This window comes from Pituophis catenifer, unplaced genomic scaffold (assembly GCF_029215685.1).
Source record: "Pituophis catenifer annectens isolate HBS135680 unplaced genomic scaffold, rPitCat1.0.hap2 SCAF_2, whole genome shotgun sequence".
In the NCBI taxonomy this organism is placed as follows: domain Eukaryota; kingdom Metazoa; phylum Chordata; class Lepidosauria; order Squamata; family Colubridae; genus Pituophis; species Pituophis catenifer.
In genome coordinates, this window is record NW_027256882.1 from 4,836,431 (window position 1) to 4,863,400 (window position 26,970).

Sequence of the window (26,970 nt, forward strand, 5' to 3'; positions counted from 1 at the left end):
CCTTTCATGTATATACTGGTTTTTAGCTTTGTTGTATGTGATACTTGTTGTGAGATGGGTGGCTATATAAATTTGAGACAGATAGACAGACAGACAGACTGATAGACCCTAACCCTTATATTTTGAATGTAAGCAGAGACAGTAGAAGCTTATTCGTCCACATCAGTGTGTTGTCCATTCGTTGCAGCCTCTTTAAATACGTTCCAATTTCTGCCCTTGAAGGAATCTCCTCGTAGAGCCTCCATGGCTTCTGCCGGCCTCAGTCTCCCTAGTTCTCTCCTGGGTCCTCTCTGATGAACCTTAAAGGCTTCTATGCTGACCGGAGCCTCCCAGAGAGAGGATCGGAGGGGCCAGGAGGAGGGGGAGGGGGAGGGGCGGCCTTCAAGGCTCCCTGGGGGTTGGAGAAGGCCCCGTCCAGGGTCTCCCCTCCCCTAGTGGCAAAGGCCCCGTATGGGGGGAAAGGAGGGGGGGCTGCTTTCAAGGCGGCCTCTGGTCTGCTGGGTTTCCCAGGAGCCTCTTTCCTCTTCCACCAGGTGCAGAACCTGCCTCCCAGGTGAGGCCAGGGGAGTCCAAGCCCCCCATGACTCTTGGGGGGAGCTTCCTCCGGGCCTCAGCTAAGTAACGGAAAGTTCCATCTCTTTCCTCTGGTTGGTTGGGGGGCTCCGAATATTCCCCCATCCCTCTTTTCCCCCCTTTTATCTCAACCCAAATGGACTGAAGGAGGTTTTTGTCTTTCTTCCTTTGCGTTTCTATGGCGGTGTGGTTCTTTTTTTTTATATATCCTCTTTTATTACATCTGTTTCTTTTGAAGCCATTAGAGGTGAAGCTCTCCAGTCCAAAAGCTGGAGGAGGAAAGGGGACGATGGTGCCGAACTCCCCGTTGGCCTTGAGAGCCTGGGGGGGCTCCTGCCTGAGGCGATCTGCGCTCCGATTGGCTGCTCTGGGTGGAAAGGGGTGTTCCCCCCTTTTCCCGCCGTTTTCTTCCGTGGCCTGTGGGAGATTTACCTCAGGAGGTTCCAGATTGTTCTTCTGCCATTGGGACCTTTGGGGTTGAGCCTCCTCCAGGTTCTCCCACGTGGCCTTGCAAGGGGAGGCATTGCCCACAGGAGCCCAACTCTTCTCCGTCTTTGGGACAATTCCTCCCATCACACAGCGGCCAAGTCTTCCTGTGGTGGCCCCAAAACCCCAGATGAGGGAGGGGAGGGGAAATTCTGCAGAGCCAGTCTGGATGAGCTCTGAGGGGAAGAGGCTCAGTTGGGGGGTGCCCAGGGGCAATGGTCATCGGTCGCCGGGCAGAGCCTCCCTTGACTTCACCGCAAGAGAAGACAGTTCAGCGCAGAGAGAGAAGCGGAGACGGTGCGGGGGGGGCCTTCAGTCTTGGGGGGCTGCAGCTCAAGGGAGGATTCAGGTCAGCCCTGGAGGGGGGAACAGGCTTCCTTTTGCCCTCCGCCCCCCAGGATCCGGCTGGAGTGGGGCTGCAGTGGAGGAGAGAAGGGGAGGCCAGCGAGATCTTGGGGGCACCTTCACACACACACACACACACCCCTTCGTGGTTGGGGGGGGGTCTTCCTCAATCATGTGGGGTGACTCCCCTCCCCGCCTCCCCCAGAAGCTTCCGCCCTTTGGTCCCTTCCTGGCAAAGGGGCTGCGGGGTTCTCTGACCCACCGCAAGTGGCAGGTCAGGTCTGGTTGAAGAGGGGCTGTTGGTCATCTCAATGGGGGGGGGAACTCGGGGGGGGAAGGGGGAAATCCTCCCTCCTCCCTCGCTGCCCGACGCTTCTGAGAAGCATCTCCTCCAAAGGACCAGGCGGTGGATCCCCTGCCTGGAGACTGATGACGCTTCCAAATCTCGATTTTTCATTGGTTGGGCCAGATGTTCGACTGTCTGGAGGTCAGAAATAAGAGTTCCGCGGCGCTGCCCCTCCCTCCATCCCCTTTCGTCCCCCTCCCTCCCCCTCCCCCTCGCTCTTCCTCCCTCCCCTTCCCCCTCCTCCCTCCCCACCCGTTTTTCCCCCTCCCTTCCCCTCCCCTCTTCTCTCTCCCCTCTCTCTCCCTCCCTTTCGCTTTTCCCCCTCCCTCTCTCTTCACCCCCCCTTCGCTCTTCCTCCCTCCCCCTCTCCATCCTCGCTCCCTCCTCACTCCCCCCACTCTTCCCCTTTCTTCCCCCTCACCTCCCCCTCCCCCTCACTCTTCCTCCCTCCCCTTCCCCCTCCTCACTCCCCACCCGTTTTGCCCCCTCCCTCCCCCTCCCCTCTTCTCTCTCCCCTCTCTCTCCCTCCCTTTCGCTTTTCCCCCTCCTCCCTACCCCTCTCCATCCTTGCTCCCCCTTCGCTCCCTCCTCACTCCCCCCACTCTTCCCCTTTCTTCCCCCTCCCCTCCCTCTTCCCTCCCCACCCATTTTGACCCCTCCCTCCCCTCACTCTCTTCGTTCCCCTCTCTTCCCCCTCACTCCCCCTTCGCTCCCTCCTCATTCCCCCCGCCCGCACTCTTCCCCCTTCTTCCCCCTCCCCTTCCTCCTCCTCACTCCCCACCGGTTTTGCCCTCTCCCTCCCTCTCCCTCGCTCTCTTCTCTCTTATTTATTCCTCTCTCGCATTTCCCTCTCCCTCCCTCCCTCCCCCAGTTCTCCGTCCTGCTCTGCGTGGGCAACATTTCCTCCTCCGGACGCAGGACTGGGGGTCGGGCTCCCTCAGGCACCAGAGACCGGCAGGAAAGGGGGATCGGCCCCAGGGGAGGCTTGGAGACCCCCAATGACCTCCCTTGTGCCCTGAGCCTCGGGAAGGTGGGAAAAGCTAAAAGGCTACTGAGGTTAAAGGTGGGGGCAAGGACCAAGGAAGGCGACACCCCCTTGTTGCCCCCCTTTAGGGTTTCTGCATTCGGCTCCACTCTCCCCTCCTCCCCCCTCTCTGGACAAGGAGAACTGGGCTCCTCTTCCAGGAAGTGAGAAAGGGGGGAGGGGGAGAGTTCCAGGGAGAGGAATGGGAAGTGAATCTTTTGAGGGAGGGGAGTTCGAGGAGGGCCTGAAGCTTCTCCCTCCTTGTCTTGGAGGAGTTTCAGCCTATACAGCAGCCCAGAGGCTTCCTGGTGGTCTCCCATCCTCAGGCTCACCAGGCCCATCTCTCTCAGCTGGGTGAGGGCATCGGAGGCTGGGCAGCTGCCAGCTGTTGAGGGCTGAGGATCAAATACCAGCTAATGGTTGGTGATGCCAGATCAGAGCCCCCACCCTCTCCCAGCTGCAGCAGGCAGACATCCCACAGGGCGCCTATCCTGAGGCGGCCTGGATCCTCTCCTGGGATGGGGGGAGGGGCAGCACCAGCCTCAGCCGGCCAGAACTGGGTCCCCTCCTGCAGCTGAAGGAGGCGGCAGAGTCCGAACCTGCCCCACAATTGTGTGTTTGGACACAGCCAGTCACACAAAATTGGCCCCAGATCCAGAGGGACTCTGGTGGGATCCCATCGCTCTCCTGATCAAAGCAGAACCTCTGGGCTCTTTTCAGGTTTCCTCTCCCCCACAAGACTTTGGTTCTCTCTTGAGTTCTCCCAGACACCCCCCCATGCCCCTCCCCCCACACACAGAGCATCACTTCTTTCTCCAGCCCCCAACAGCTGGCAGAGGCGCTTGGGCTTCGCTTCCCCACGCAGCCATCCTGAAGCCTGAAGCTTTGGGCTCCTCCGAAGCAGAACTGAGGAACTGGCCAGGATCCACCAGGCAACAAACTTTGATTCTTCATCAGGGCAACTCGGGGGCTGCCTTCCTCTGCCCCATGGCTGGGTCTCCATGTGGGGCAGCCAAAAGGTCCTCTGAAGTGTCTGAAGGGGCCCTTCCCCACAACCTGAGGATAGTTCTCTAGTCCTTTGTCCATCAGTTGTTATTATTATTATTATTTATTGGTTAATCTTTGGTGAGACTCACAGCCTTTGAGGCTGGTTAATAGCTCAGCAGCTCAAGTCCTAACCAAGGACCAAGGTATCGTCGGAGGATGTAAGCTGTTCCGAGTAAGGTGGTTTTTTGTAGAGTCAAAATGTTCAAGTCCGGCAAATTTAGAATTTCTAAATAGCGGGGTAGCCCTTTGGGTATTGCTCCGAGGGCTCCAATTACAATCGGGACAACACACGATTTCTTTTTCCACAGTCGCTCAACTTCAATTTGTAAGTCCCGGTACTTTGTGATTTTTTCTTGCTGCTTATCTTCAATTCGTGCATCACCAGGTATTGCAATGTCAATGAACCATACTTTTTTCTTTTCAACTATTGTTATGTCAGGTGTGTTGTGGACCAAGTGCCTGTCAGTCTGAATCCTAAAGTCCCACAAGATCTTGAGTTTCTCATTCTCTAAAACTTTCTCAACCTGATGTTCCCAGTGGTTTTTGCTGTACTCAAATCCAAACGTCTGGCACAATTTCCAGTGAATGATCTTAGCAACGCGGTCATGGCGTTGTAGGTAGTCAGTTTGTGAAATTTTGCTGCACCCACTGATCAGGTGGTCGACTGTCTCTTCTTTCTCATTGCAGAGGCGGCATTTGCTGTTGGTGGTAACATGTTGAATTTTTGCCTTCATACAGTTTGTGGCTAGGGCTTGTTCTTGAGCTGCCAAAATAAAACTTTCAATTATTATTATTATTATTATTATTATTATTATTATTATTATTATTATTATTATTATTTGTATTCCGCCCTACTCCCGAAGGACTCAGGGCGGTGAACAGCCAAATAAAATACATATAATACAAATGTTAAAAAACCATTAAAATACAATTAAATAATTGGCCCGAAAACAAAATTTAAAACACCCCAAATTTATCAGACAAATTTAAAATTTAAAAATTTTAAAAGTTATTTAAAAAGTTTAAAAGAGAGGTTAGGCCAGGCTGGCCTGCTGAAAAAGAAATGTTTTGATGGCACGGCGGAAAGCGCGCAGATGTGGGATCCTCCGTATCTCCGGGGGGAGCTCGTTCCAGATGGCGGGTGCCCCCACAGAGAAGGCTCTCCCCCTGGGGGCCGCCAGTCAACATTGTTTGGCCGACGGCACCCTGAGGAGCCCCTCTCTATGGGAGCGTACTGGTCGGTGAGAGGCTACTGGTGGCAGAAGGCGGTCTCGTAGATACCCCGGTTCTAGGCCATGGTGCGCTCTAAAGGTGGTAACCAAAACCTTGAAGCGCACCCGGAAGACCCCCAGGAGCCAGTGCACCTCGCGCAGGAGGGGGGTCACATGGGAGCGCCACGTTGCTCCAATAACCACCTGCGCGGCCGCATTCTGGACCAGCTGGAGCCTCTAGGTGCTCTTCAAGGGGAGCCCCATGTAGAGAGCATTGCAGTAATCCAGGCGGGAAGTGACGAGGGCATGAGTGACCGTATTTAATGAGTCCCGATCCAGAAAGGGATGCAACTGGCGAATCAGGCGAACCTGATAAAACGCCCTCCTGGCCACAGCCGTCAAGTGCTCTTCTAAAGACAGCTGTGAGTTCAGGAGGACCCCCAAGTTGCAAGCCCTCTCCGTGGGGGCCAATGACTCGCCCCAATAGTCAGTGATGGCACCAACTGACTATATCAGGATGTCGGAAACCACAGCCACTCGGTCTTGGATGGGTTGAGCCTGAGTCTGTTCCTCCCCATCCAGATCCATACAGCCTCTAGGCACTGGGACATCACTTCAAGGGCATCATTGGGGTGGTCCGGGGTGGAGATGTACAGCTGGGTGTCATCAGCGTACTGGTGGTGCTTCACCCCGAAACCACGGATGATCTCACCCAGCGGCTTCACATAAATTTGAACAGAAGGGGCAAGAGTACTGACCCTTGAGGCACCCCACATACGAGGGGCCTCGGGGTCGACCTCTGCCCCCCTGCCAACACTGACTGCGACCGGTCGGAGAGGAAGGAGGAGAACCACTGCAACACGGTGCCTCCCACCCCTAGCTCTTCCAGCTGGTGCAGCATGATACCATGGTCGATGGTATCAAAAGCCGCTGAGAGGTCTAATAGGACCAGGACAGAGGAGCAACCCCTGCCCCAGGCCCTCCAGAGATCATCAACCAATGCGACCAATGCCGTTTCTGTGCTGTACCCAGGCCTGAAGCCCAACTGGAATGGATCCAAATAAGCCGATTCATCCAGGTACTGAGGGAGCTGTCGTGCTACCACACTCTCAACAACCTTCGCAACAAAGCGAAGGTTGGAGACTGGACAGTAATTTGCCAACACTGCCGGGTCCAGGGAAGGCTTCTTGAGGAGAGGTCTCACCACCGCCTCTTTCAAGGCAGCGGGAAAGACACCCTCACTCAGAGAAGCATTTATAATCCCCTGGAGCCAGCCTCGTGTAACCTCCCGAGAGGTCAGCACCAACCAGGAGGGACACGGGTCCAATAAACATGTGGCAGCATTCAGTCTACTCAGTATCCTGTCCATGTCTTCGGGAGTCACAGCATCAAACTCTTCCCGGATAATATTCTCAAGACCTGCCTCCATCCTCCCCCCTGAATCTACCCCGTCAGAGTCCAGATGTTCCTGAATCTGAGCGATTTTATCATACAGATACTGTACAAAGTCCTCGGCTCTACCCTCCAAGGGGTCCTCCCGCGCTTCCTGAAGGAGCAGGGAGCGGGTCACCCTAAACAGGGCGGCCGGGCGGTTATCTGATGACGCAGTAAGAGCGGAAAAATAGTTACATTTTGCCGCTTTTATCGCCACAAGGTAAGTCTTAATATGAGACCTATGAGTCTTTGACTTATGACAGTTCATTGAATTAGAATTAGCGGTTAGAAGTTACAATGGCGCTGAAAAAAGTGGCTCTTCGCCTAATATTCCTTTTTAAAATATTTTTTATTGCTTTGAATGTTTTTTTTAATTCTTTCATGTAAATTACCTGTTTTTAGCTTTGTTGTATGTGACACGTGTGAGATGGGTGGCTATATAAATTTCAGATACATAGCTAGATAGACCCTAACCCTTATATTTTGAATGTAAGCAGACAATAGAAGCTTATTCGTTCCCATCAGTGTGTTGTCCATTCGTTGCAGCCTCTTTAAATACGTTGCAATTTCTGCCCTTGAAGGAATCTCCTCGTAGAGCCTCCATGGCTTCTGCCGGCCTCAGTCTCCCTAGTTCTCTCCTGGGTCCTCTCTGATGAACCTTAAAGGCTTCTCTGCTGACCGGAGCCTCCCAGAGAGAGGATCGGAGGGGCCAGGAGGAGGGGGAGGGGCGGCCTTCAAGGCTCCCTGGGGGTTGGAGAAGGCCCCGTCCAGGGTCTCCCCTCCCCTGGTGGCAAAGGCCCCGTATGGGGGGAAAGGAGGGGGGGCTGCTTTCAAGGCGGCCTCTGGTCTGCTGGGTTTCCCAGGAGCCTCTTTCCTCTTCCACCAGGCGCAGAACCTGCCTCCCAGGTGAGGCCAGGGGAGTCCAAGCCCCCCATGACTCTTGGGGGAAGCTTCCTCCGGGCCTCAGCTAATTCACACAAAGTTCATCCGTTTCCTCTGGTTGGTTGGGAGGCTCAGAATATTTCCCCATCCCTCTTTTCCCCCTTTTATCTCAACCAAATGCATTGAGGGAGGTTTTTGTCTTTCTTCCTTTGCGTTTCTATGGCAGTGTGGTTCTTTTTTTTTTAATATCCCCTTCTATTACATCTGTTTCTTTTGAAGCCTTCAGAGGTGAAGCTCTCCAGTCCAAAAGCTGGAGGAGGAAAGGGGACGATGGTGCCGAACTCTCCATTGTCCTTGAGAGCCTGGGGGGGCTCCTGCCTGAGGCGATCTGCGCTCCGATTGGCTGCTCTGGTGGAAATGAGGCGTTTCCCCCTTTTCCCGCCTTTTTCTTCCATGGCCTGTGGGAGATTTACCTCAGGAGGTTCCTGAGGGTTTTTCGGCCATTGGGACCTTTGGGGTTGAGCCTCCTCCAGGTTCTCCCACGCGGCCTTGCAAGGGGAGGCATTGCCCACAGGAGCCCAACTCTTCTCCTTCTTTGGACAATTCCTCCCATCACACACCAGCCGAATCTTCCTGTGGTGGCCCCAAGACCCCAGATGAGGGAGGGGAGGGGAAGTTCTGTGAAAGTCCTGGGGAGCCAGTCTGGATGAGCTCTGAGGGGGGGAGGCTCAGGTGGAGGGCTGCCCAGGGGCATCTGGGGTTGCTGGGGAGAAGGGAGGGTCTTCCATTCAGGGCTGCTCCATTGAACCCCCCCCCCACTTTCCCCCAGAACTGGTCTTCCCCTCCGGGGCAAACCAGGAATGGCTGAAGGTGAATTTCTTGGAGGTCATCTAGTCCAACCCCCGCTAGACCATTTATAGCATCGAACAGAGGAGACCATTAGAATCTGAGCCCCAAAGAGGGAGGGAGGGAAGGAGGCATTGGGTGCCAAAACGGAGGAGGACCCTCTGGTTGTGAAGGAGACAAATGGCTCAAATGGCTGGGTGAATGTAGGGGGGGTCTGAGATGCCCCCCCAAAGGGCTCCCCACAAGTGCTTGGGGAGGACTGTGCCTGCTCGCATTCTGGTCCTCCAAAGGGGGCTTGAGGGGAAGCAGAGCAAGGGGGCCTCCAAGCAGGAGGGGGGTCCCACGACTCCCCCTCCCCAGATCTGTCCACCCTCCTCCCAAAACAGTTCTGTCTTCGGACCCGAAGTAGCCGGGATGGTGGATCCAGAGGAAGTGGAGGGAGGAGCCTCCTGTGGGGGCAGGAAAGAGGAGGAGGAGGAGGAAGAGGAAGGAAGGGAGGATTCCAGGCTTTCCTGCTTCTAAAGTTTATTCTTTTAGAGCAAAGCGAAGGGAAGGGAAGTGACTCGGAGGACGAATAATGTAGATGAAGCTGCTGTGGGTTCAAAGCCAGGAGAGATGGGGTGACAGGTGGGCCCAGCGTCCCTGGGGACAGTCTAGATCAGGGTCCTCAAACTTTTTGAACAGGGGGCCGATTCAGAGTCCCTCAGACTGTTGTGGGGGCCAGATTGCTCCCTGGGCGTGGCTAGGTGGTCGTGTGACTGGGTGGATGTGGCCAATTTAACAGTCCATTTTTTTGCCTTTCTCCTTCCTAAGCTCCTGTTTAAATTGTTTTCAAAGACTTTTAATTGAAAGGAGGACTTTACAAGCCCAGACCTGCTTTTCAAGGCTGCACCGGCAAGATCTCCCCTCAGCCGGCCTCCCAGTTGGCTCCCCGGAAGATAGGACCCACGGTGAGGGGCGGGGCTCAATCACACCACTCCGCGGGCCGGATACTTTGCATTGGCGGGGCGTAGTGTGAGGATGGCTGGTCTAGATGGTCTCCACCCCTCCCTCCCAAGAAAGAGCGGCCCTGAAAGGAAGCTGGGGGGGGGGGGTCTCAGCAGGAGAAGGTCCAGGCTGCCATTCTCCTCCTCTCCCAACCTTCAGCCTCCGTTTCTCAGAGGCTGCAAACAGGACAAAGAGTCATCAGCCACTAAAGAAAAAATATCCTTTTGCATCGGAGAGCAGGATTAATTCATGAGTGCTGTAGAAAAAGAGATGGGGAAGAAAATTAGAAGATAAAGAGACACTATTAGTATAAATAACCTATTTTTCTTCCCTTTCAGCCCCCCCCCCCCAAGGCAGGCCCAGACGGTTGACAGGCAGGGACGGATAGAGGGAGAATCCGCCCATTTCAGGGAGGAAAAGGCTGGGAAGGACCAGGGATTCCTCCCCATTTCATCTCCCTTTGGAAATGTCTCAAAAATTCTGGGTGAGATTTTAGCGTTTGTGTCTGCTTTTGCTTTTCATTGCAATATTTTTTCAGGTCTCTGTAAGGAAAAACTGTCCAAAGTCTCAAAAATGTGCACAGCAAGGAGATTTTGTTCAGGCATGTTTTTTCTTTAAATGGAGCAATTAAAGAATTTAAAAAACCACCAATAACTTTTAGGAGGGGTTGAGATAAGAGGGAAGAGGGGAAACTCACCTGCAGGAGGTTGGATGGGAATTGCTGGAAGGAGAAAAAGACCCAATCAGGACCCTTCATGGGCTGGAGGACTCAGGGGGACCCCCTCCCCATAGATAGCCCATAATAGGTTGCATTGTCTTCACTTATAGCCCCTCCAAGAACAGAAGTTCCCATAAACATTCCCCAAGGGGCCCCTCTTGGCCACCTGCTAAGCTTGAGGAGAGGCCTCCCCTAGAGGGTCCCCTCCCCACCACCTCTCCTCCAGCCCCCCAGACTCACCTTTCTTGCTCTTCAGGTAGGAGCAGAGCCCCACAGCCAAGAAGGCCACCCCTATCACGGCCCCCATGATCCCCGTCCAGAGTTTGCTCCTGGCAGAGCTGGAGGAACGGGGCTCTGGGGAAGGAGAAGGAGCCTCACCTGAGCAGGAGGATCAGGCCCACCTTCCCCCAGGAGGCTCCATTCTGGCTAACCCCACAGGGAGGGACTCTCCCCCTTCTCAGGGAAGGATGGGGTCCCCAGATCAGGAGGGAAGAAAGGGGAGGGCACGTACTTACCCCACTGGACAGTGATGGGGGCCTCCAGGCTGGCATGCCCCACCTTGCAAGTGTAGACGTCCCCCCGTTGGGGCTGGGTCTCCAGCATCACCTGGAGCTGGTAGGTCCAGTCTCCGTTCTGGAGCTCCTCCCCAAAGGCCACGCCCTCCTCCTCCGGCCGCCCATTCTTCAGCCACTGGACCTCGATCTCCACGGGGTAAAAGCCGGTCGCGGTGCAGAGGAGGATGGTGTTGGGGGAAGAGGGCTCCATCTTGGTGGGGGAGATGGAGACGGTGGGCTTGGCTGGAGGGAAGGAGGGGAAGGAGCCACATGAGAGACACAGGAGGGCCCAGAATGGAAGATATGATTTTCGCAGAGAAATGGAGGCTGAATTGATTCTGGGGAGAGTTGAGGGAAGGTTGAGAGCCTCTCTTGGTGGCCAGAGAAAAGCTTTGGCCTCTCGGGGGAAGGAGACGCCCGGATCTCTCCGGAGAGAAAAGTCAGCTCAGAAGTAAAAAAAAATAAATAAAGAGAAAATTCCCCCAAAGAGACTCAAGAAACATCCGGTGATTTCAGGTCTCCTCAACTGGAGCTGAACCAACTATCTGAAACTGATGAATCTCCTTTCCCTGAAGGGAAAATCCCCCCTGAGACCCACAAAAGGAGGGAGGGGGATGGAGGCCCTGTGGGGGGGGGGCACAAAAGAGACACACTCACAACACCCACACAATTGGGAGGGGATTTTGGGGCCACTTTCAGGGTCATCAAAAATCATTAGCCAAATTAGTAGAAGTGATGAAATTTCCATGTTAAATATTGCTGGAATGAGAATTATTTCAAATATGCCAGACAACAAGAATGTTGAACTGATAGTAAGCAATAATTAAATCTTGAATATTATCAATCAGGGGATTGTTATCTCCAGGGAAACGTCCTCTTTGGTGGTAAAAATGTTTCAAACCATCTCTCAAATTGGAGAGAAGATCGTTTATTTCTTTACTAAATTATATGCACCAAGACAAATTCCCTGTGTGTCCAATCACACTTGGCCAAAAAAGAATTCTATTCTATTCTATTCTAAATTCCAATATCCTATTCCAGGGATGTGATCCTCCTCCTAGCTTTGCTGGGAAGAATTTAGGAGTGAAAATGACTTTTGCCTCCAAATTAAATATCTGGAGAATAAAATCTCTGTCGGTTCTCCTGAAATGTTCAATAATTTAGGGAAGGAGCGAAAGGATCTCCCTCTAAAAAATCTTTCTCTCTTAGGATGGGCTGTTTTTTCCTCTTATGGAAGAAATTTCTTATTTCATTCTGTGGCAAGAGATTATGTTTCGAGAGTTTTCTGGGCTCCCAATGGGAACCTCAGACTTAAGCAATTCTTAAGTGGGGATGCTTGAAAGATTTTTCCATCAAAGGGGTGAAATTTCCCTGGAAAGGCCGAATTGCAAAAAGTGCAGCTGAAATCCTTGATTTCCACAATGCTTGGCCTGTGATGCTCTTATCAATTGAGAGAAATAAATAAAATATATGATTACTCAGAGGATGTAAATTACAAAAACAAATCTTGGTAATTTGCAAGGAATCTGACAGAGAATTAAAGAATCCCTGCTTCAGAGTTGAATGGAAGTAGGATGTGTTTCTTAGGACCTAAAATTCAGTTTAAGGTTTGTGGGTGTTTTTGGACTCTCTCCCCCAAATCCGGAGCCTCCCCAGGAAGGAAGACGGAAGGGATTTGGCTGCAGGGGAAGCCGAGTCTGTGAGCAAAATGGGGGCTTCAAGGGGGGCTTTTCTCCCAGACCCCCAAAATAGGCTGAATGAAATTTCTCGGCCTCTGAATCAGCTTCTGTTCAAGGCAGAGGAAACGCCAGACCAGGATTCCGCCTGATTTGGGTTTGATTCACAATGATAAATTCTATCTGGATTGATTGATTTTATTGTTTAGTTTATTTATTGCTATTATTAGTTTATTATTTATTCTATTAGTTTATTGCTTATTAAATTTCTTTTATTATTTAGTTAATTTATTATTATTCTTTCTTTCTTTAGTTTATTTTAGTAGTTATTTATTTTATTTATTAGGTTTTTATTTATTTATTTAGTTTTTCATTTATTTATTTTTCATTCATTTATTTAATTTATTTATTTAATTTTATATATTTGTTTATTTTACTTACTTACTTACATATTTATTGGATTGAAAAGATGCGGGAGTGGAAATGACTCAGAATAAAGAATAGAGAGAACTGAGACCGGGAGAGAAAGGATTTCCTGGATTCCCTTTGAAGATTCTTTTTTTTTTTATCCTAAAAATCCCAAAGGCCCCAGAGGGGGTGAGAGCCCCCCCCCCATTATTGGCCTTCTGGAAAGGGGGCCCAGTGGGGCTCTGGAGCTTTGCTGGGGGGGGCAGAGAGGGGGAGGCAGCCTGAATCCCCTGAAGCCTTTTAATTCGTCTCTTCATGAATGAATGAATTGATTTTTCCACTGAATTGGAGTCATCCTTCCTTTTGAAAGAACCACGAAATCTTCATCCGGGAGAGCCTCAATCAAGGGAAGGAAAAGGGGGTCCCCTCCCCCCAACTCCCCCCCAAACTCCCCCCCCCCACGAACTCACCTCTCCGGCCAACCACAGAATTGCTCTGGGACGTCTCGTAGTTGTGCCGGCAGAAGGAATCCACTTCAGCCTTCTTGATCTGCAGGTAGACCTTGTCTCTGTTCCACTTGTCCGCATCCGCCTTCCCAAACTCCGTGACGGCCACGTGCTTCCCGAGGTCGCTGTCGAAGCGGAGAAACTCCTGCCGGTCGTAGAAGTCCCTGCTCAGGAGCCTCACCTGCTGCGTCCCGTTGAGGAAGTGGCACTCGTCCTTCGTCTGGTACAGGAAATGGGCTGCGAGGGGGAGGAGGAGGAGGGGAAGGAAGGCCGTCAGGAGGGACTCCAGGGCCCATCGTTCCCAGCCGCTGGTAAAGGAGGGGGGACCCACGTGGGAAGGGGGAGGGGCGGGGGACCTTCCTTGGACAGACTGTCGGAAGACGCCCCCTGGAGGAGGGAAGGGGAACTCTGTCAGTCCCAGAGAGGAAGGGAGGCTTCCTGGGGGGTCTGGAGGGGGGAGGGGAGGAAAGAGGGGGAGGGGTGGGAAAAGGCAGGCAGAAGCTCAACCGGTCCAGCGATCCCATTCAGTCTCTGCAGGGAAGGTTGGACCTCAAGGGGCAGGAAGGATGGGGGGAGGGGCTGGAGGGAAAGTAGCTTCCATCCCCCCCACTCTCTCTTCCTTTGGGAGGGGATCTGGGGAGGGGCCACAATGAGGACATCTAGACCGACTCTCCTGGGGTCTCCCAGCCCTTCAGTCCTCATCTTCCCTCCATCTCCCCCCCTTTCTCCTTCCCCTGAATCTTCAGCCCAGCTCCCTCCCTTTGGGGGACTGTGGAGGATCCCCCCTCTTTCCTCTCCCCCCTCCCCAAAAAGACCCCCTGCAGTTCACAGAAAGTGAAGTTTCTGAAGAAGCCCAAAGACTTTCGCTCAAATGCCTCTTTTTCCTTCTGGGGATTCAGGGCTGAAAATGCCTCAGTTTCCCTCTTTCACTTTCGCTTTTCCTCCCCTTCCTCTTCCCATGCAGCCCCCTCCCACCCAGGCCCTGGGGGAGGGGTGAGAGAGATGCGACCCCCACTGCGTTACAATCGGGGAAGGGGGTAGGGGTCCCTCTCCGTCCTCTTGGGGGGGGGGTGGATGTGGGGAGGAAGGGGGAGGAGACTACGCAGAGATCGAGGCTGGTGGAGGCTCCGGAGACCCATCGGCTTTCTTCCCCTCTCCAGGGTCCTTCCCAGCCCACTCCTCCCCCGCCCAGCCCCCTCCTTACCGGGGGTCTCCTTCCCCCCTTGGCTTCCGGGGATCCGGGCCAGCGCCCCCAGCAGCAGCATCAGGGGGACCCCAAGAAAAGCCATGGCTGCTGCCCCACAAGCGCCCCAAAGGGAGGAGAAAGACGGAACTGCTCCCAGCCCCAGAGGAGGAATCGGAGGGTCTGGAGGGGGGGAGGAGTTTTCCTCGGACTTCGGAAGAGGGAGAGTCCAGAAAGAGCAGGAGGACCAATGGGAATTCTCCCTTCTGCAGCGTCATCGGTCTCCGGGCAGAGCCTCCCTCGACTTCGCCCGATGCAGGAGATAGTTCGGCGCAGAGAGAGAAGCGGAGAAAGTGGGGGAGGGGAATCCCTTCAGTCTTGGGGGGCTGCAATCTGGGGGGTCTTTCATGCCAGCTCCGGAGGGGATTGTGGACTTCCTTTTGCCCCCCCCCCCCAATTCTCCTCCAATCTCCCTTTCTCTGGGCGCCTGGACTGGAGGGTGGACTAGATGTCCTTTGAGTTTCCACAGTGCCTAGAAGGAGCTTAAGATGGAGCTGCGGAGAGTCCAGGAGGGCAAAGTGGATCCAGAGCTCGAGGGGTCCTTCGGGGCTCAGAAGGGGAGGAGGGACCCCCAGCAGCTGTGCTGGATGACAAGGGGGGAGGGGCAGCCCCACAGCCAGCCGGGACTTGGGGGTCACACCCTCCCCCCAATCCGAAGGGAAGCCAGGAAAAGCCTCAGCTGACAGTCCAGGCAGGATCTGCAGGGATCCCTCCTAATCCATTCGGATCCTCCCCCTTCACAGGGGAATCTCCGTAGGGATCTCTTGGCTTTACAAGAGAAAAGGGCGTTTCCCTTCCTTGAAACACGCGTCTCCCTTTCTGAGAACGTCTGGACGGACCGGCTCCTTCAGGTTTCCCTCCCCTGAATCCCAACTGTGTAGGAATCTACCTCTTCCTTTCTTTCTGTGGGTGGGGATCCCCCTTTTCCTTGCAAAGCAGCCCCGGATGAAGATCCCGGAAGGAAGTTCGGCCGTTTCTCCTCCGCTTCCCGCTCCTTTCCTCGGAGAACGTCCACATCTTCGCCATAATGCAGAACAATCTCTACTTTCAGCAGAAAAATATATAAAGTGACATTTTGGAAGAAATTTTGCCATCTGATTGTGCAGATCGTGATGAGATTTGCCTATTTTGACTGTGGAACAGGAAGGCCCCTAAAACAAAAGGCTCCTTTTTATTATTTTTATTAAGATTATAAGGGCATAAAATAGAAAATAAAAGTATTAGGGAAATAGGGAAGGGAAAGGAAGGGGAAGGAGAAGTGGGGGATAAAGGGCAAAAGGAAAAAAGAGAGGAAAAACTTTCCCCAGCATAATAAAATACAAAATGAGTTACGCAAAGGCGGCTTAGAGAGATCCTGAATTCCGGATCCTGTTTCAAGAGCTTTGGGGGTCCAGAGGTGGCCTGGGTCCTTTCCAGGGATGGGGGGGCTGGAGGGGTCAAACTCCCCCCTGGCCCAGCACCAGCCTCAGCAGCCCAGAGCCAGGTCCCCCCCAGCATCTGCCCCACAGTTGTGTATCTGACACAGCCACTCACACACAGTCAGCCCCAGATCCAGGCAGCCTCTGTGGGGCCTCCACCCCTCGCCTGACCCAGGCAGAACCTCTGGGCCCCTTTCATGCTTCCAACCCCCCAAATATTTTCTCTGAGTTCTCTCTGCCATCCCCAGCTACACACACACACAAATACACACACACAGAGTTTCTTTCTCCAGCCCCCAAGAGCTGCAGAGGCGCTTGGGCTTCGCTTCCCCAGCCTGAAGCTTTGGGCTCCTCCGAAGCGGAACTGAGGACCTGGCCAGGATCCAGCAGGCAACAAGCCTCCATTCTCCCTCAGGGACTCCCCTCCTCCTCCTCCTCCTCCGCCCCATGGCTGAGTCTGCAGGTGGGGCAGCCACAAGGTCCTCTGCCCCATTGGAAGCGGCTGAAGGGGCCCCTCCCCACAACCTCATTATAGCTCTCTAGTCCTTTTCTCCCTCAGTTAAAGCCCATTGAAGAAAGGAGTCCCTGACTTACAACAGTTCATTTAGTGACCGTTTGACTTTGGGGTTGGGTGGCTTCCAATATACCCCCAAGGCTCTGTCCTTCTTTCCCCCCTTTTATATCAACCCAAATGCATGGAAGGAGGTTTTCGTCTTTCTTCTGTTTTCTTTCTTACATATCCTGCAATTTCACCTCCTCTTTTATTAGGTCTGTTTCTTATTTATTTATTTATTTATTATATACAACACAAAGAAAAACAGAAATAGGAAATTAGGGGAAGGAAGGAGAAAAAGAAGGGAAAAGAAAATCTGAGGTTCAAGGGAAAAAAGGAAAAAAGGCTTTGACTTCCGGCTCTTTTCAGCACAGTAGAAGATTTAAAAAAAAACATTCCCGCCTCAACTTTTTGCTTTTACACATTAATATGTCACCAGCCATTTCTAGAAGGACAATTCAATCTAATGGACAAAAGCAAAGTCATTTTAGGTCTGTTTATTTCTTCTTTTTTTTTGAATTTTTTTTTTATTTTTGAACAAAACATAAAACATAAATCCATCCTCCATTACAATTGCAAACAGTGTGTCGGTCGATTACAAATCTTTTGTGCTTCATCTCTATATTCAGAATTTACTAATTATCTATTTTCTCACATTGTCAAACAAATAAACATCCTCGTTTATCATTTATTTAACTATGGCTTTACCGCTTCAAAAAAATTATTTTCAAATATTATATTGATAACATTCATTTCATGTTTCATAATTTCATTTCCATGCTTTCTTCTCTAGCCACTGATAAAATAAATCCCATATCTTATAATAATGTTTATCTTCTTGTTCTCTAATTTCAAATGTCGATTTACTCATTTCAGCACATTCCATGCTTTTCTTAATAACTTCATCTTGCGTTGGTATTTTCTCATTTTTCCAGTTTTTAGCAAACAGAATTCTAGCCGCTGTTAAAACATTCACAATCAAATATCTAAATTCTCTATTGTATGTTTCTGGCACAATCCCTAATAAAAAATTCTCTGGCTTAAAGTCTATGTGTTTTTTTTGTCATTTTTTCCAACCATGTGTGGATTTTAGTCCAGGATCTTTTAGCGTCATCACATGTCCACCACATGTGAGCCCGGGATCTGATGACATTTCCAGCATTTTTCAGATTTGTTCTTGAACATTCTGGCTATTCTCGTCGGGGGTAGATGCCACCTGTAAAACATCTTATACAAATTTTCCTCATATGCTGTTGACATTGTCATTTTATAATTTTGCAGCCACAATTTTTGCCATTTCTCTAAATCTATTCCATAACCAAAATTTTTCCCCCATGCAATCATTGTTTCTTTAACTCGTTCTTCTTCCAACTTTACCTCTAATAAATAACCATACAATTTTTTAATCACATAGTCCTCAGAACCTATTAAAATTTTATCTAAGTTAGTCAAATTATTATAAAGACTCTCTGTCTTAAAATCTTTATCATATCTAGAATGTATTTGCATATAAGAAAACCAATTCATCTGTAAACCTTGTTCCTCCAATTCTTGCTTCCATTTGAGTTCACCCTTTTCATTCAATAGTTCACAATATCTAACAATTTGTTCCCTTCTAAATATTATTGAGTATGAAAATGCTTCAATCCTCGATAACCAGACTGGAATTTTTAAATAGTGTTGTTTTTTAATCTTCTCCCAGTTTAGTAACAAAGCCTCACGTCTATAATCTCTTCTAAAATACCCCTGTGTTTTGGTTCCCTTGTACCATAAAAAAGCGTGCCATCCCAACAACAAGTCATGTCCTTCTAAAGACAATAATCTAATGTTTCTTAACGTTATCCATTCCTTAATCCACATCAGATTTGTTGCTTGATAATAAAGAAGGACCTGGTGGCTCAGCAGACTGATAGCATTGTGATTAACACCAGCTGCCTGCAATTACTGTAAGTTCGAATCTTCCCAGGCTCAAGGTTGACTCAGCCTTCCATCCTTTCTGAGGTAGGTAAATTGAGGACCCAGTTTGTGGGGGCAATAAGCTGACTTTGTATAAATATACAAAAGTATGAAGGCTATTGCTTAACGCAGTCTCCGGAGAAGGGCGGCATATAAATCAATTTAAAAAAAAAAAGAAAAGTTCCCAATTAGGCAAACCAAAACCTCCTCTTATTCTAGCATCTTGCAACAATTTCAATTTATCCTCGCCTTTTTACCCTGCCAAATATATTTTAACATTATTTTATTCAAATCTTCAAAATAGTCTTTTCCCAATCTAATTGGAATTGTCTGGAACAAATATAGAATTCTAGGTAGTATATTCATTTTAATTGTCGATATTCTCCCAATCAATGATAATTGTAAATTTTCCCATTTTGCCAAATCGGTCCCAATCTGTTGTTTGAGTTTATTATAATTGTTCTCTTTAAGTGTGCTGCATCTTGCTGTCAAATATATCCCCAAGTATTTAATCTTATTGGTGACCTGCACCTTTGATATCTCCACCAATTCTTCTTTTAGTTTTATGAACATATTTTTTGTCCAGATCTTCGTTTTGTCTTTATTAATTTTCAAACCTGCTACTTTCCCGAATTCTCCTATTTTATCTACCAATGCAATTATTGACTCTAACGGATCTTCAAGAATAAAAACCAGGTCATCTGCAAACGCTTGCAATTTATATTCTTCCTTTTGAATTCTCATTCCTTTTATACCTTTTTCTTCTCTAATATTTCTATTTGGCCCTTTTAATGTTAATACAAACAATGGAGGAGACAGTGGGCAACCTTGTCTTGTTCCTTTTTTTATCTCGATAAACTCTGTCAATTCTCCATTTATCATTACTTTTGCTGTTTGTTTATAGCATATGGCTTCTATTGCTTGAATAAATTTTCTCCCAAAGCGCATCTGCTCCAATTGAAGTAACATAAATTGCCAGTTGACGTTATCAAAGGCTTTCTGTGCATCTAGAACTATCAGAGCCATTTGCTTTTCAAAAGGTCTGTTTCTTTTGAACACTTTAAATGTGAAGATATTCAATTTAACGGCTGGAGAAGGAAAGTCTAGAAAGGTCATCCCGTTGTGGCTGAGGGAGGGAGGGCTCCCACCTGAGGGATTCTCCGCTCTGATTGGTTGCTGCGGATGAAAAGGGGCTGTGTCCCTTTTTCCCGCCTTTTTTTCTAGGCGCCGTTTGAGATTTACCTCAGGATGTCCCTGACTGTCTTCTGTGCTGTGAATATCTTTAGGGTCCCTGAAAGTAGAGGCGCCTGTAAATTAACGTGCGTTCATGTCGGAAGGCTACTCAGGAGAGATCGGGACCGGGGTGCTTATTTGCCGAATCGATTTTTCGGAAGGAAAAGAGAGAGTGGGGTGGAGGGAGGAAGAGAGAGATATTCAGATTCTACAGGTATCAGTTTTAGTTTAGCCTGAAAAGATTTCAGGATTTCATGCCTCTGTCTGCCTGTCTCTCGGCAGGGAAGCTTCCCGGAGAGGCGGCCGAAAGCTCCATGCAGAGGCCCCAATCACGAGCCCCGGGGGCGCCTGCTTCCCTTCCATGGGAACGACTCAGCTCTTTCAAAGCGAGCGGCCAAGAAGCCGAGAAACAGGCAGACGGATGCTGCGCTTGCTCTTGCCTCGCTCGCCGATTGAAAACAGCGCTGAAATGAAGGGGACGGATAGTAATATGGAATAAGATAAAGTAAAAATTTCTATAAATAGTAAATAATAAGGAAGGATCACTTCAAAAGAGCTGTAAAAAGAGCTTGTATATATAAATGTCTTATGTTTTGTTTTGTTTTAATGTTTCATAATAACAATTATTTGTTAAAAAAGAAAAGAGCGCTGAGCTGTGGAGAGCGGCAAACTCCCGAGCTGAAGGAGGCTGAGGAGCGGCAGGGCGGGATCGGAGTCACCCGGGGGGAAAGGTAGGGAGGTGTGTGGTCTCTTCCTCTGACCAGGAGGGGGGTCCCATCCCTTCCCCTCCCTGGATCTACCCACCCGCCTTCCGAACCAGTTCTGGCTTCGAACCCAAAGTAGCCGGGATGGTGGATCCAGAGGCAGCGGAGGGAGGAGCCTCCTGTGGGGGCAGGAAAGAGGAGGAGCAAGGAAAGAGGGATTCCAGGCTCTTCCTCCCTCTGAAGTTTATTCTTTTATAGCAAAGCAAAGGGAAGGGAAGTGATTCGGAGGAAGAATGATGGAGATGAAGCTGCTGTGGGTTCAAAGCCAGGAGAGATGGGGGGACAGGTGGGCCCAGCGTCCCTGGGGACAGTCTAGATCAGGGTCCTCAAACTTTTTAAACAGGGGGCTGATTCACAGTCCCTCAGACAGTTGGGGGGGCCGGACTGGCTCCCTGGGCGTGGCTAAGTGGTCATGTGACTGGGTGGGTGTGGCCAATTTAACAGTCCATTTTTTTGCCTTTCTCCTTCCTAAGCTCCTGTTTAAATTGTTTTCAAAGACTTTTAATTCAAAGCAGGACTTTACAAGCCCAGAGCTGCTTTTCAAGGCTGCACCGGCAAGATCTCCCCTCAGCCGGCCTCCCAGTTGGCTCCCCGGAAGAGAAGGCCCAGGGTGAGGGGCGGGGCTTAATCACACCACTCCGCGGGCCGGATACTTTGCATTGGCGGGCCGTAGTTTGAGGCTGGCTGGTCTAGATGGTCTCCACCCCTCCCTCCCAAGAAAGAGCGGCCCTGAAAGGAAGCTGGGGGGGGTCTCAGCAGGAGAAGGTCCAGGCTGCCATTCTCCTCCTCTCCCAACCTTCAGCCTCCGTTTCTCAGAGGTTGCAAACAGGACAAAGAGTCATCAGCCACTAAAGAAAAAATATCCTTTTGCATCGGAGAGCAGGATTAATTCATGAGTGCTGTAGAAAAAGAGATGGGGAAGACAATTAGAAGATAAAGAGACACTTTTAGTATAAATAACCTATTTTTCTTCCCTTTCAGCCCCCACCCCCAAGGCAGGCCCAGACGGTTGACAGGCAGGGACGGATAGAGGGAGAATCCGCCCATTTCAGGGATTCCTCCCCATTTGCTCTCCCTTTGGAAATGTCTCAAAAATTCTGGGTGAGATTTTAGCGTTTGTGTTGCTTTTTATTGCAATATTTTTTCAGGTCTCTGTAAGGAAAATCTGTCCAAAGTCTCAAAAATGTGCACAGCAAGGAGATTTTGTTCAGGCATGTTTTTTCTTTAAACGAAGCAATTAAAGAATTTTAAAAACCACCAATAACTTTTAGGAGGGGTTGAGATGAGGGGGAAGAGGAGAAACTCACCTGCAGGAGGTTGGATGGGAATTGCTGGAAGGAGAAAAAGACCCAATCAGGACCCTTCATGGGCTGGAGGACTCAGGGGGACCCCTCCCCATTGATAGCCCATAATAGGTTGCATTGTCTTCACTTATAAGCCCCTCCAAGAACAGAAGTTCCCATAAATATTCCTCCAGGGGCCCCGCTTGGCCACCTGCTAAGCTTGAGGAGAGGCCTCCCCTAGAGGGTCCCCTCCCCACCACCTCTCCTCCAGCCCCCCAGACTCACCTTTCTTGCTCTTCAGGTAGGAGAAGAGCCCCACAGCCAGGAAGGCGACTCCTATCACGGCCCCCATGATCCCCGTCCAGAGTTTGCTCCTGGCAGAGCTGGAGGAACGGGGCTCTGGGGAAGGAGAAGGAGCCTCGCCTGAGCAGGAGGATCAGGCCCACCTTCCCCCAGGAGGTCCATTCCGGCTCCCCCCACAGGGAGGGTCTCTCCCCCTTCTGAAGGCAGGATGAGGTCCCCAGATCAGGAGGGGAGGGAGGGGAGGTACTTACCCCACTGGACAGTGATGGGGGCCTCCAGGCTGGCATGCCCCACCTTGCAAGTGTAGACGTCCCCCCGTTGGGCCTGGGTCTCCAGCATCACCTGGAGCTGGTAGGTCCAGTCTCCGTTCTGGAGCTCCTCCCCGAAGGCCACGCCCTCCTTCTCTGGCCGCCCGTTCTTCAGCCACTGGACCTCGATCTCCACGGGGTAAAAGCCGGTCGCGGTGCAGAGGAGGATGGTGTTGGGGGAAGAGGGCTCCATCTTGGTGGGGGAGATGGAGACGGAGGGCTTGGCTGGAGGGAAGGAGGGGAAGGAGCCACATGAGAGACACAACAGGGCCCAGAATGGAAGATATGATTTTCGCAGAGAAATGGAGGCTGAATTGATTCTGGGGAGAGTTGAGGGAAGATTGAGAGCCTCTCTTGGTGGCCAGAGAAAAGCTTTGGCCTCTCGGGGGACGGAGACGCCCGGATCTCTCCGGAGAGAAAAGTCAGCTCAGAAGTAAAAAAAATAAATAAATAAAGAGAAAATTCCCCCAAAGAGACTCAAGAAACATCTTGTGATTTCAGGTCTCCTCAACTGAAACTGGACCAACCATTTTTTTCTGAAGCTGATGAATCTCCTTTCCCTGAAGGGAAAATCCCCCCTGAGACCCACAAACGGAGGGAGGGGGACGGAGGACCTGCGGGGGGGCCCACAAAAGAGACACACTCACAACACCCACACAATTGGGAGGGGATTTTAGGGCCACTTTCAGGGGTCATCAAAACTCATTAGCTAAATTAGTAGAAGTGAGGAAATTTCCATGTTAAATATTGCTGGAATGAGAATTATTTCAAATGTGCCAGACAACAAGAATGTTGAATTGATAGTAAGAAATAATTAAATCTTGAATATTATCAATCAGGGGATTATTATCTCCAGGGAAACATCCTCTTTGGAGGTAAAAATATTTCAAACCATCTCTTAAATTGGAGAGAATATCGTTTATTTATTTATTAAATTATATGCACCAAGACAAATTCCTTCTGTGTCCAATCACACTTGGCCAATAAAGAATTCTATTCTATTCTAAATTCTAATATCCTATTCCAGGGATGTGATCCTCCTCCTAGCTTTGCTGGGAAGAATTTAGGAGTGAAAATGAGTTTTACCTCCAAATTAAATATCTGGAGAATAAAATCTCTGTTGGTTCTCCCTCTAAAAAATCTTTCTCTCTTAGGATGGGCTGTTTTTTTCTCTTATGGAAGAAATATCTTATTTCATTCTGTGGCAAGAGATTAAGTTTCGAGAGTCTCCTGGGCTCCCAATGGGAACCTGAGATTTAGGCAATTTTTAAGTGGTGATGCTTGAAAGGTTTTTCCATCAAAGGGGTAAAATTTCCCTGGAAAGGCCGAATTGCAAAAAGCGCAGCTGAAATCCTTGATTTCCACAATGCTTGGCCTGTGATTCTCTTATCAATTGAGAGAAATAAATAAAATTATGATTACTCAGAGAATGTAAATTACAAAAACAAATCTAGGCAATTTGCAAGGAATCTGACAGAGAATTAAACAATCCCTGCTTCAGAGTTGAAAGGAAGGAGGATGTGTTTCTTAGGACCTAAAATTCAGATTTAAGGTTTGTGGGAGTTTTTGGACTCTCCCCCCCCACAAATCCGGAGCCTCCCCAGGAAGGAAGAGGGAAGCGATTTGGCTGCAGGGGAAGCTGAGTCTGGGACCAAAATGGGGGCTTCAAGGGGGGCTTTTCTCCCGGACCCCCAAAATCGGCTGAAGGAAATTTCTCAGCCTCTGAATCAGCTTCTGCTCAAGGCAGAGGAAACGCCAGACCAGGATTCCGCCTGATTTGGGTTTGATTCACAATTATAAATTCTATCTGGATTGATTGATTTTATTGTTTAGTTTATTTATTGCTATTGTTAGTTTATTATTTATTCTATTATTTAGTTAGTTTATTATTTAGTTAATTTCTTTTATTATTTAGTTAATTTATTATTATTCTTTCTTTCTTTAGTTTATTTTATTAGTTGTTTATTTTATTTATTATTTATTTATTTATTTATTTAGCTTTTCATTTATTTATTTTTCATTTATTTATTTAATTTATTTGCTTAATTTTACATATTCGTTTATTTTACTTACTTATTTATTTATTGGATTGAAAAGATGCGGGAGTGGAAATGACTCAGAATAAAGAATAGAGAGAAGGGAGACCTGGAGAGAAAGGATTTTGTGGATTCCCTTTGAAGATTCTTTTTTTTTTATCCCAAAATCCCAAAGGCCCCAGAGGGGGAGGGAGCCCCCCCCCTTATTGGCCTTCTGGAAAGGGGTCCCAAGGGGGCTCTGGGGCTTTGCTGGGGGGGGCAGAGAGGGGGAGGCAGCCTGAATCCCCTGAAGCCTTTTAATTCGTCTCTTCATTAATCAATGAATTGATTTTTCCACTGAATTGGAGTCATCCTTGCTTTTGAAAGAACCACTGAATCTTCACACGGGAGAGTCTCAATCAAGGGAAGGAAAAGGGGGTCCCCTCCCCCAAACTCCCCCCCAAACTCTCTCCCCCCCCCCCCCCGAACTCACCTCTCCGGCCAACCACAGGCATCCCCTGGAGAAGCCCGTAGTTGTGCCGGCAGAAGCGATCCACGGAGGCCTTCTCGTACTGCAGGCGCTGCTCATCCCTGTTCCACCTGTCCACATCGGGCTGCACCAACGGAGAGACGGCCACGAACTTCCCGAGGTCGCTGTCGAAGTAGCTGGTCTCCTGCCGGTCGTAGAAGTTCCTGTCCAGGAACCTCACCCGCTGCGTCCCGTTGAGGAAGTGGCACTCGACCTTCCACTGGGCCAGGAAATGGGCTGCGAGGGGGAGGAAGGCTGTCAGGAGGGACTCCAGGGCCCATCGCTCCCAGCCACTGGTAAAGGAGGGGGGGACCGACGTGGGAAGGGGGAGGGCGGCGGGGGACTTTTCTTGGACAGACTGGCGAAAGACGCCCCCTGGAGGAGGGAGCGGGAACTCTCAGTCCCAGAGAGGAAGGGAGGCTTCCTGGGGGGTCTGGAGGGGGAGGGGAGGGAAGAGGGGGAGGGATGGGAAAAGGCAGGCAGAAGCTCAACCGGTCCAGCGATCCCATTCAGTCTCTGCAGGGAAGGTTGGATCTCAAGGGGCAGGAAGGACGGGGGGGGAGGGCTGGAGAGAAAGTAACATCCATCCCCCCCACTCTCTCTTCCTTTGGGAGGGGATCTGGGGAGGGGCCACAATGAGGACATCTAGACCGACTCTCCTGGGGTCTCCCAGCCCTTCAGTCCTCACCTTCCCTCCGTCTTTCCCCCACTTTTCTTCTTCCCCTGAATCTTCGGCCCAGCTCCCTCCCTTTGGGGGACTGTGGAGGATCACCCCGCTTTCCTCTCCCCCTCCCCAAAAAGACCCCCTGCAGTTCACAGACAGTGAAGTTTCTGAAGAAGCCCAAAGACTTTTGCTCAAATGCCTCTTTTCCCTTCTGGGGATTCAGGGCTGAAAATGCCTCAGTTTCCCTCTTTCGCTTTCGCTTTTCCTCCCCTTCCTCTTTCCATGCAGCCCCCTCCCACCCAGGCCCTGGGGGAGGGGTGAGAGAGATGCGACCCCCACTGCGGTTACAATCGGGGAAGGGGCGAGGGGTCCCTCTCCGTCCTCCGGGGGGGGTGGATGTGGGGAGGAAGGGGGAGGAGACCACGCAGAGATCGAGGTTGTTGGAGGCTCCGGGGACCCATCGGCTTTCTTCCCCTCTCCGGGGTCCTTCCCAGCCCCCTCCTCCCCCGCCCAGCCCCCTCCTTACCGGGGGTCTCCTTCCCCCCTTCGCTTCCGGGGATCCGGGCCAGCGCCCCCAGCAGCAGCATCAGGGGGACCCCAGGAAAAGCCATGGCTGCTGCCCCACAAGCGCCCCAAAGGGAGGAGAAAGACGCTCCCAGCCCCAGAGGAGGAATCGGAGGGTCTGGAGGGGGGGAGGAGTTTTCCTCGGACTTCGGAAGAGGGAGAGTCCTCAAAGAGCAGGAGGACCAATGGGAATTCTCCCTTCTGCAGCGTCATCGGTCTCCGGGCAGAGCCTCCCTCGACTTCGCCCGATGCAGGAGATAGTTCAGCGCAGAGAGAGAAGCGGAGAAAGTGGGGGAGGGGAATCCCTTCAGTCTTGGGAGTCTTTCATGCCAGCTCCGGAGGGGATTGTGGACTTCCTTTTGCCCCCCCCCCCATTCTCCTCCAATCTCCCTTTCTCTGGGCGCCTGGACTGGAGGGGCGGACTAGATGCCCTCTGAGTTCCCACAGTGCCCAGAAGGAACCTAAACTGGAGCTACGGAGAGTCCAGGAGGGCAAAGTGGATCCAGAGCTCGAGGGGTCCTTCGGGGCTCAGAAGGGGAGGAGGGACCCCCAGCAGCTGCGCTGGATGACAAGGGGGGAGGGGCAGCCCCACAGCCAGCCAGGACTTGGGGGTCACACGCTCCCCCCAATCCGAAGGGAAGCCAGGAAAACCCTCAGCTGACAGTCCACGCAGGATCTGCAGGGATCCCTCCTAATCCAGCCGGATCCTCCCCCTTCACGGGGGAATCTCCGTAGGGATCTCTTGGCTTTACAAGAGAAAAGGGCGTTTCCCTTCCTTGAAACACGCGTCTCCCTTGCTCAGAACGTCTGGACGGACCGGCTCCTTCAGATTTCCCTCCCCTGAACCCCGATTGTGTAGGAATCTACCTCTTCCTTTCTTTCTGTGGGTGGGGATCCCCCTTTTCCTTGCAAAGCAGCCCCGGATGAAGATCCCGGAAGGAAGTTCGGCCGTTTCTCCTCCGCTTCCCGCTCCTTTCCTCGGAGAACGTCCACATCTTCGCCATAATGCAGAACAATCTCTACTTTCAGCAGAAAAATATATAAAGTGACATTTTCGAAGAAATTTTGCCATCTGATTGTGCAGATCGTGATGA

At 50.7% G+C, this 26,970-nt stretch overlaps 2 protein-coding genes and 1 pseudogene across 2 annotated transcripts in view; 1 reads left to right on the forward strand and 2 right to left on the reverse strand.

Moving 5' to 3' along the window:
* LOC139311676 (uncharacterized) overlaps positions 1-26,970 on the forward strand; it is a 396,884-nt gene that overhangs the window by 60,898 nt on the left and 309,016 nt on the right.
* LOC139311678 (rano class II histocompatibility antigen, A beta chain-like) lies at positions 8,703-14,504 on the reverse strand. Its single transcript, XM_070936150.1, is given in 7 exon segments — positions 8,703-9,437; positions 9,879-9,902; positions 10,140-10,253; positions 10,415-10,696; positions 13,008-13,280; positions 14,248-14,375; positions 14,377-14,504. Coding segments are annotated over 7 exon segments (963 nt in total). The 3' UTR covers positions 8,703-9,423.
* Positions 20,057-26,089, reverse strand: LOC139311640 (H-2 class II histocompatibility antigen, E-S beta chain-like; annotated as a pseudogene).